The 11,097-nt window shown below is 28.8% G+C and overlaps 1 protein-coding gene across 1 annotated transcript in view; it reads right to left on the bottom strand.

The window, feature by feature from the left end:
• Window positions 1-1,965: 1,965 nt before the first annotated feature.
• LOC119682072 (sodium-coupled monocarboxylate transporter 1-like) overlaps window positions 1,966-11,097 on the bottom strand; it is a 136,632-nt gene continuing 127,500 nt past the window's right edge. The window contains exons 4-9 of the mRNA XM_038095419.1: window positions 6,664-6,731; window positions 6,450-6,601; window positions 6,161-6,301; window positions 4,560-5,043; window positions 4,343-4,470; window positions 1,966-2,365 (exon numbers count right to left, since the gene is read on the bottom strand). Of these exons, the coding sequence (XP_037951347.1) occupies window positions 2,086-2,365; window positions 4,343-4,470; window positions 4,560-5,043; window positions 6,161-6,301; window positions 6,450-6,601; window positions 6,664-6,731 (1,253 nt within the window). The 3' untranslated portion in view covers window positions 1,966-2,085. The remainder of the gene's footprint in view (window positions 2,366-4,342; window positions 4,471-4,559; window positions 5,044-6,160; window positions 6,302-6,449; window positions 6,602-6,663; window positions 6,732-11,097) is intronic.

Here is an 11,097-nt window from a genome sequence, read left to right as displayed (position 1 = left end):
TGGATACAATTTCATCTACAATAAAAATACTAAATACCCTCTGTCTTTATTTGTTAGAGTGAATTAGATAATTAGAGAATTTTTAGAGTGTCATCTCCTTTCTTATTGGATCCCATTCGGAAATAATGGACAACCTTAAAAAAAAACTATTCATCTTATACATCAACTGAAAAGAAATGAATAATGATGTTGTTTTTTCTTCCACGATCCGCTGCTTATATGTTTAAATGTCTTTGTGATATCAGCAGGAAGTTGGAGTGTACATTAGGACCCATCATTGAAACTTGTCAATGTTTAAGTTTATGAGCACCTCTGTATTTAATATATTTCTTCTACCTGTTTGTTTAATATGTTTTTAATATAAATATTTAATTTATAGATTTTTTTTAGTATAACAATTTATTATTATTTACTTCATGTCTAGATGTTGTTATATTTATTTATACCATATTTCATTCATAATATTATGTTATGCTTTATTCTAAATAAAAAAATAAAACTAAACAAAGAAACTTTACTGTTACTTAAAATTTAATAAAAAAAAAAAAACAGTTTTTATTTATGAAGTTAAAACAAATTCTGGTTCGTTAGGGTAATTGTTTTTTAAATCGCTAGAATGTCCGGCTAAAAACAGTTGTAGGTTCTAATAGTAGTTAAGGATATATCATGAGTGTGCGTAGAGTTGAAATAAATTAAAAAAATTAGAATTAGACAGGACAGAAGGATATGTAGGAACACTGGGAGGTATACTGGGGGTTTGAAAGGAATTTATGGATAAACAATAGTGAGGATATCATGTTCTCTGTTTGGTCTGATTATTCGTGTGTATGTTTATAAACATTTTTAATGGCGGGAATATTCCTTTTTTTGTTGTTGTCTGTGGATTTTTCTCAGTTGCCAAGAACCCCGTCCCAAAATGGCGAACAGGCAGACACAACATCATTTAGCCTTTGTGAAGCGTTTCTAGATTTAGTATCTTTATTTTCTTATAATACATTTTTCAACTGATATCGAGGCATAAGAACTTTCTGTTTGAGTTCTATTCCATTCAGGATGTGTGAAGCCGTCTAGTACTTTAATAAAGAGTACAGCTATCGATACTCAACGGTTAGTTAGTGTTTTCTTTCGGTGGGTGTAACAGTTTGCGTCATGTACAACTTATGATTGAGATCAATAAACTTTTTCTTTGATATGTTAACGTGTCTTTTAGGAGTTGATAAATTGCATTGTTGGTAATGGTAACATTGTTATGAAACTTTTAACATAGATAATAAATAAAGATTCTATCACAACCGTTAAACAATAGAAATTATTGAAGACCATAAAGAGTAGCCGTTTGCTGCTTGCAAACTGATATAAATATATATATTTATATAAATATTGTACTATTTTTAGCTTAAATGATTAAGCACATTTTTTTGTTTAATTACACTATTAAGTCTATTTTTGTAAGTGTATAATTCTCATGTACTTTTAGTTTTATTTGCTGTGATAACGAAAAGTTTAATTGCCTGCAATTTCATTACAAATTACAATAAAAATAAAAATCTGAACTGCCATTTATGTCTTATCAGTTCGTTGGTTTCGTTGTTTTTGACTTTAGATAAAATCGTGTTACCCCTTTTCACAATATTTTTACAATTATAGATAAATTTCTTTAGCACCGATAAGCCTCAACGTCATTTCGTTCATTAAGATAAAAACATTATGAGCAAAAATTATTGAATGGAATATTTCTTACTTAAATTAGCTGAAGTAATAAATTCTTAGACTGCAGACTGTCACGGACTCAAATAAAATAATTAGAGATAATTTTTAATGCTATAAGCAAAACATTAGAAAAATTCGAGAAAATAATCCATTTTATTAGTTTGTCTTAAATTTGTTTTATTAAATGTTTATTTATAATTTACGTTTAATGCCTAAAAACTTTAACACAAAGTTTTTTAGATGCAAATAAATTAAATTTTACATACAATAAAATTCTTATGGTAACAATAACGGCTTTGACTTGTACACAGTACAATAAACTTATCTGTTTCGAACACAATGAGTATGAAACTTTCCAGTGACTATCAAATATTTCTATTGCTTTAAATTCGTTTTTGTTAAAATCTCGGGCATCTCTTCGACATTTGTCAGCTCGTATTTCATAAAGTATTGCAAGATGGGCGAGAGTAGCTTGGGATTGAATTTCTCATCCTTTTCTGGTGGTATTATGTAGCTCAATGGTATGCCTACCACAAAAAGTATTATAGCACCAACCACTACGTACCAATTGAACGAAAGATCGAATATGTTAAAGCCTTCTGAAGCATTTGTGCCATGTTGAGTGGAGTGAAGTAAAGTGGAGGTGGTTGAAGCACTAAAAACAATTCCAAATATGAAATAATTTAATAAAGTATTTTTCTTTATTAACTAACACAAGATATATAAGATTAAGATGTATATAACATATTTTATTGTTTCAATTATGAACATTTTTTACTTATTATTATTATTTTTGAAACGGGCTAATTGGTCAATTATTCAAATAATACACTTTTTAAATTTTTCCCATTTTTATAATTATGAAAATAAAAAATGATTTTTAGAAATAATTGAAATGTGTATTAATTGAAGGATTGAACAATTAGCCCATTAAAAAAATAAAAATAATAAGTATAAACAATATATAACATTGAACATCAGTATATTTTTATATCGCATATAAAAAATATATATAAATAAATAAATATTAAAGTCGATTTTAACGTTAATATGACAGTAGTGAACTACAAGAACAAAAATTATTTTTATGTTATATATATATAATTCTATATATTATATACATTAGCGAGGCGTCAGCTTTTTGGCAAGGTGTTCACAATTTGATCAAAACAGAATTCCAACTATAACGTATTCCCCCTACTCTTGAGTTTTGTCCTTTCCACAAGCAAATAGCGTACAAGACCAACAAAACAATTTATTTAAATGTTCGCAGCCTGTGATCCACTGGTTTTTTTGGTAAATAGCTGTAGGAAAACGGCGACTTACCACAGATTTCGACATTTTTACATCGGGTACCAAATTCTTCATATCTGGAGTTGGTCTATTCATTTTATGAATTAAAACCTTTTTTTCAGAAGATCGTTTAAAAAAAGATATTTGAATCAAATCTTTAATTACCCATTTATCCATTTCTAAATATAATTTTTCACTTCAAATTTCTTTAATTTTTTTTTTTACTTTTACCATTTGTTAATATAAAATTGCAATAATGACTTTGTTTTTGATTTATTTCCAACCTCTACATAAGAGTAAGAAACTCTCATGCATTCATTTACTCTTTTACTTTGTATTTACTATGCGCGGTTCAGTTTTTTTACTGAACCTTTTGCCCATATAAAACGGCAACCGTCACTCTGATTGTATTTGCACGGTTTGTATGAACTTGAGGTTCAGTTAAGTCGACTGAACCTCTAGTCAAATGTAAAGCGATTTTCGCTCAGTCATTTCTTTTCTGTTTTGTATTTACTTTGCATAACATTGGAGGTTCATTTTTTTTATCGAACCGCTTGCACGCATTAATTTAAGAGTTATGATTATTTTACGTACATATTTTGCGGGGCTCTTCTCTTTTATTTTTATACTTGTTTGTACGTTTTGTGTTCATTCAATATTGAACATAGTCCCAATGTGAATGTTTCATTTGCATGCTTTGTAAGCAGCGCAGTGCAGTTTTTATTCTGAACCTGAACTATTTTAAGAGGAATGTGTTTTCTCTGAATTCTGAACTATTTTAAGAGGAGTGTGTTTTCTCTTTTATTAATTATATGTAATGTTGGGTGTAACTAACATATGTATGTGTGATTTTGTTTGTATTATACGTTTTGTGGAAAAGCTATTATAAAAAATGTTAAGTAGCATAATAGCGAGATTATTTACTTAATAAAAAATAGGTCTAAAAAGGAAGCTTTGTTAAGGTGTTCAGTGAACACTCTGAACCATTCGACGCCTCGCCTCTAATTATATATATATATATATTTATATATATATTTATAAAATTCTATAGATAATATACTCGCAATACTAGAAACAGCTGTATAGCTAGCCATAAATTAATTAAAATAATGTAAAAAGAATTTCTGTTGTTGCAGGTCACTACTTTTCGAAACCTCTCTAATAAATAAATTATAAAAATATACATATAAATATTTATAATAATAATAATAATAATAATAATAATAATAATAATAAATAAATAATAAGAATGTTTGCATATATATATGTATATATATATAAAGTATGTATAATATAAAATATTGAAATATTAACATTGTATTAATAGTAAATAGCTTACATTGTCTTATTCAATTCTTCGCAACCATCAAGTGTTAGGGGTAACGTTTTGTAATGTATGCGACCTTGTGCACCCAAAATTATAACTAACATTGCCAACATACTAGCCACAACAGACCAGAAGGCAGCCTATAAATTACATTCGTTATTCATTTAATATATATTATATAAAATTATAACAAGTTTGTAATGTCGCGAATAAAATTAGTTTTACTTACTCTGCCATGTGCTCTAGGCACCAACATTCCCAACATAAATACACCAAAAACTGAACCAAAAGTAACACCTCCAATAGAATAAACCATTTGTAATATGGAAGAGAACTTCTCGACAACAGCTCCACCAAGTATACAATATATTCCAGTTACGAAGACAAATACTTTCATGATAAGATTTGCACGACTCTCTGTGTGTCTAATATATGGTTTGATGTAATCAAAGTAGACTATACCAGATAAGGAATTTAAACTGGCCGACATTGTACTCAGAGCAGCACTAAAAACACACGATATAAATACACCAGGCATACCTTTTAAATGGCCTACAATATCTTGTACAAAGTACGGCATTAGTTTATCAGTTTTTTGAACAAATCCTGCCTGAATTGGGTCACAGTCATGATAACGTGAATACATCGCAATGCCAGTGTAAGTGTTAAATCCAAGTATGAGGATAAAACCAAAACCAAAAATTACAAGCGATCTGAAAATTACAAAGAAACAAAAAATAAAAACAGTCAATAGCATTGAACAAACGGAATAAAATAAAATTAGAAAATAGTGTCACCTAACAGCACTAAAATTATCTAAAAGACATGAAAACTAGAAAAGAGAACATGACATTAAAGGAAATTGCTAGCTAACATAATTTCATGAAATAAATAATGTGTTATTTAATCGATTAATACTTGATAGATATGAATAATACAAGCAGCATTTTCGGTGTTGATCTATCGATTGTATTATTATATTTTTGATCATTTTAAAATATTTTCTCATTTTTGTTTTGTAATTCCTAAAACAAAGTACATAATAGGTTAAGTCTTACATTTTGTATTTTTTGTATCTTTTTACTGTCTTGGTTTACGTAACTTAAAAAATTCTTCATAATATTTCTAACGTTCTTGATGTCCAGAGATAAGCACGTTGTTATTATAGCCTTCAATTTTTTTATTTGCGGTTTATTTTGGCAGATGGGGTTTACAAATCGATATCTAAACGATATTTAATTTGCTTTAATACAAAATAACATGGTGTGAAGTTATGATATCTATATTTCATATATATACACACACAAACACATATATATCATTGTGATTTGTAATCATTGAGATTTGTATAATATAATTACTAAACGAAATTATATTATATTTATAAAAGAATATTAAAGAATATAGATAGAATAGTGACTATCATATAGGCAACAGTGATATTACAATTCAAGCAGATGCCACTTTATATAATCCAGAATCCAAATAGAATCCAGAAAATAAGCATGAAATAAGGACGTGACACGAATCTCTTGGAATGGTAATATCTATATTGTCCAAATATTGGCTATTATAACAGATGAAAGACGACGTCAAAAAAGACAAACAAAAATACAACAGAAAGCTATCATAGAGAACTACTTGTAAATCCATTTTATTCATTATATTTCATGGTGTAAATATTGTAAACAAATATATAAATTTCAGATTAGATAAAATCCAATTCAAATTAATTGTTTATATTAAATTTTAGATCAGATTTTTAGATTATATCTTAATTGTAGGTATTTATTAAATATGCTAGAATCAATAGGCATTAAATGGACTTACCTTTTAGCATGACCCAATGAGGGCAAGGACACTATACGCTGTACACAACTTTGATTCAGGCCAACATATGAAGCCCACATTAGTGTTCCACTTATAAAACAGTTCCATAGTGTAGAGCGAGTTGTTAAATCGAATGCTAAACTAATAAAAGTTAATATACATACATAATGTATTATAAATGTTTATTATTAAATTGAATCTTAAACATAAACAAAAATAATTTCTTATCATGTTGTTTTAAAACAAATAGTTATTTTTAATAGTTTAAGTTAATGCTTAGTAAACTCACTTGATATTTAAGCGGCCACCGGCTTTAGCGATATGGTAAACTTCTCCAATTCCTCCTATTTTTACTGTAGCCAATATTCCAACTAATACCACAGATGTGACCATTATAAATGCTTGTACAACATCTGTCCAAACAACCGCTTTGATTCCGCCCTAGAAATAAAATCACTGTTGATACTACAGATTTCTTATACTAACCTCTAGTATGTACTTACAAACATAGTATAAAATACACATATTGAACAGACGATTGTATTTATGAGATGTATATTTATGCCAGTAACTAAAAATATATAAATAATTCACAATTATATTTATACGTAATATATAGTAATTGCAATAAAAAATAGTTCTTATCTTAGGGGATAAAGTCAATAAAAAGTCAATAGGTTCCATTTATTGAATTATTATTATTGAATTATGTACTGTTAAATATAACTTTTTAAAAATAATACCAAAATCAAATAAATATTTTTTTTTCTGAAATTCTTTTCTAGGAATTCAAATATCTTCCATTAGAATTTGGCGGTCCATAAGTTTGCATGATCAACGTTCCAGTAGTCCACTATTGGTAAAATTTTTGCTCATTCATACTTTTAAGTAGACTATTGAACTATAATTATGTTTAGCTATACTCAATTTTTCCGATATTGCTGATTTGAGTTGAATAATCCTTCTTAGTGTAAGAAAATTGTATCAAGAACATGATTAACCTGCTGGGACTATGTTGCTTATCTTAAGAAGAAATGATATGTTCAAGAAATTTATAACTTAAAGCAAATACAAAGCTTCATATCTTTATAAAATGGTTATATAAGGAGATTAGAGTTTGGCAGTTTAAATAAAGCTTGAGAGTACTTATTAAAATCCCTGCTAAATATTTTTATTATGTGTTATTTACTTTAATAGCATAGGTATTAATTATATTACGATGGTATTATATGTAATAATAATATATGTTAGCAAATAATGGCTTGCACTTTAAGGTATTGTCAAAATTTAAAGGTGTACCGAAAGTATGTCATAGCAATCACTCTTGTTAGTGGGATAGATTACAAAAAAAAAAAATTAAAAATTAATTCTCTGATTATTGATCAAATCTATGAAACTCAAGTTTTCATTAACGGTCTCACAACACCACATTTCATGATGTCGAAATTGGATTACTTACAACGGAAACTATAATAACGAGTGATATATCTGAAAGTTGTCTTATGTCCTAAACTAAGTAGGAAAAAAAATAAAGCTAAAACAATTTGAGAGATTTTCTAATTTCTACAGTAGCACATGATCTGAATTCTCACGTTAGCACGTGTATTATTCGGATGTTATAAATCTTATGCTTCTATGTGACAACCTAGTATGGTTAATCGTAAACAGGCGACAGAGATACAACAAATGACTTTAAGCAATGACTTCTTCGTAGACTTCGCATTGAGGTAGTTAAGCTTAACATTATCTGTAAATGGTCCAAAGTTGGCATGGAATTTTTTCTAATACTAAGCTATGCTTCCAATATTCGTCGCAATAATTACTAACACCTTTTATATCTATTCTACTTAATCATAATCTCTCATATCCAAGAGAAGATTGGATTGAAGGTATCGTATTTCCACATTCGGGGTTACAGTGGGTGCTTCACTACATGTGCTCTCGTAGTTATGCACATGTGTACTAGATTTGCACGTTCTTATAATATTTATTTGACCCATTTTTGGGTTATGAATATGGAAACATATAGTTGAAAATAAGACTTCTGTCTTTTTCTTTTATAGTAACACATAATTTTTATGTAAAATACTCGATTCTCTTCTAAGAATTAATCGTTTTTTTCAAAATGTGTTTCGATTATTTTATCATTAAAACTATATATATCGAGGTTATATGTACATATTTCCCATTTTTTTTTTCATTTTTTTAGTGGAGGTAACTTTTTCTTGTTTTCTAACTTTTTCTTGTTTTTCTTGTTTTTTATGTCCAGCTAACTGGTACTTTGGTTGTTATTTATTTTTAATTGTATTTCTTTCTTTATTTACTTGTAAATTTTTTACTAATTACAACAACATTTACAGTGTTTGTCTTAAATACTTTTACAATACTAAGTATTTATTTATAAAATTTAGCTAGTTATCGTTTAATAAAGTTTGTATGAAACTATTTTGATAGATATATAGATTTTACAACGGTTCAGAACTATGTCCCCACGTCACTGCATCCTTTGAGGATTATTGTACCAAACTCACTTTAGTTCCATAAGCGTGTAGCAGTTAAAAATGACATTATGTTCCTTGGAGAGATGTTGCCTATTTCTGTTATAGGTGGATAAGCACTTGATAAGTACCGAAGTCTGAGTTTGGCAAGATTATCACAGTGACACAGAATTTGCTGTTTTCTCTCTTCGTCAAAAACTCTGTAGCTAACGTCACTTGTCATACTTGGATTCGATACATGTTTTTCGACATCACAATCTAATACCTTTTCTGTTAAGCACTAGTAGCTCCCTAGTTCTGGCTTTTGATCGATTCGGCATGAATTCTTTAGCTTCTCTGCAGGCAATTACATTATCTCAATCAGTCTGAGCTTTTTTTACAGCCATTCATTAGTTCTAATTTTGAAAAAGCTTCATGAAGGACCGCAAATTGATTTTAGTTCAATATAATATGAGTCCGCCCCTTTTCTGGCTAGTTCATTAGCTTTCTAATTTATCTCAAACCCGCTGTGTTCTGGGATCTATATTAAATGGACCTTGTTTCTATTAGAAAGATCTTTGAAAAGTTGAAGGTATTCCCACACTAGTTTTGAGGTCACTCGAGGTGAGCGGAGTGCTAGGAGTGCTGATTTGCTGACAGAGAAAATATATATGTTTTTCCCTGTGGTGGGTTTCCCTTTACTTTAGTTTGTTTTGATAATTAACTTATTTATATATTTAAAACATTTACGCGCAACATTCACTTATATATAAAATACTTTACATGTTTTACAAATATTAAATTTGTTTAAACCATTTAATTTATGGGTGAAGTACGGTCATTATTCACAAATTTTTTTTCGTTTCTTTATTTCGCCATTCACCGTTTTACTTATCAGCTTTAGCTATTATTAAAATCATTAGAGGTGATCGTCAGATCGCCAGTACTGAGTTATCTGACCTCCCTTTAGCTGCTGTTAAAACCGTCAGTGACGAGTTATCTGACAACTGATAAAGCTATTAAATAATTCACTAATTAATGTCGAAAGCATGAGCCACTGGTAAAACTACTTAAGACTATGAAAGTACAAAGCCCAAGTTCAAACGTTGATAAGTCGCCTGCCAGTTAGAAAAAAAGCAAATGTAAATCTCTGTACGCTTTTTTGCTACAATTTTTATTTAGTGTTGTCTTATGTGACATCGGGTTTTCCTGTTTTTATTAAAGCACTTGCCTTAGTATACTTTCCAGCGCATCATGAACTCATGCTCGCCAATATTGTGCATGTGCTTTTTTCTCCTATTTCCATTTAGCTGGTAATTGTCGCAACATTTAATCTGTAAATTTTTCCATTGTTATTCTGGTACAGCTTTTTTTTAAACTTTCATTATCGAAGCCAACCACGTATTATCTTTCTCTATTTCTCGTAAATAAACTCTGCATTTCTCTATGTTTAATAACAAAACAAAAGCATGCATTTATTTATGTGTATCAGTCAAACACCGGTCTTTGCTATCAGCTAAACGTCAAGCTCTCATCAATCTTTAGTCAAAGCTCGCATCTTGATATTCAGCCATTCTGCAATTTTCGTCCGTTCTATTACTGATAAGCGAGTATTCTTGTTTGCCTCTTACTTAAATCAACAATAACAAAAGCCAAATTTTATTGCCTATATTTATTGTTTTGTTTATTAAGTTGCTTGGGCTGTAGCTGTTTTAATTGTATAGTGCGTAGCTTAATGTAACCCCATATTAACAAACATTTGAATTCCTAAACGACTAGTTAAAATAACCGAAATTTTTTCTTCAGAGTAGCAAAAAAATACTCGCATCTTACGAAAGAAAACAGGTAATTCAACCACAATGCTTCAGAGTTGGGAGTTTTACTTGCAAAAATGTTTAAGTTTAAGTGCAGCCAAATTCAAAAATCATTCTATTGTGAATGTTCACTGGAAAAAATCCAGTCATCCCTTAAAATCATATGAGTATTTCATTTACTAATAAATTCAAATATATAAATAAATTAATTAATTTAAATATATAAGATAAAAATGCTAACTATTGTGCTTCTAATATTCATTTTGTTTTCTGTTGTTTAAATTAATTTATTTTTAGTGCTTATAATTTTTATCTTTCATATTGTACACAATCCAACAAAAAATATGTGTCAAAAATTGCATTTGAAATATTTTGAAAGTGATGCCAATTTACTTCAACCAGACTTAATGCTGTTTTTTACAACTCTGAAAAAAAAGTTACGGCTAATACAAGTATATTTCTTCTAAAATATCTGAAGTACCTGATTGCAATAAATTACTCTAATCATATTCTATGGTAAACCCGATAACAGCTGTATTAACAAATTAATATTTTCAACAGAATAGCAAAAAAATCTTCGTAAACCGAGAGAAGTATTCAGCGATGTTTTTGCAATCAAAGATGTTAATAACGGATGATTATCCAT

Source organism: Teleopsis dalmanni, chromosome 2 (assembly GCF_002237135.1).
Source record: "Teleopsis dalmanni isolate 2A chromosome 2, ASM223713v2, whole genome shotgun sequence".
Classification (NCBI taxonomy): domain Eukaryota; kingdom Metazoa; phylum Arthropoda; class Insecta; order Diptera; family Diopsidae; genus Teleopsis; species Teleopsis dalmanni.
This window is presented reverse-complemented; position numbering and strand designations above follow the sequence as displayed.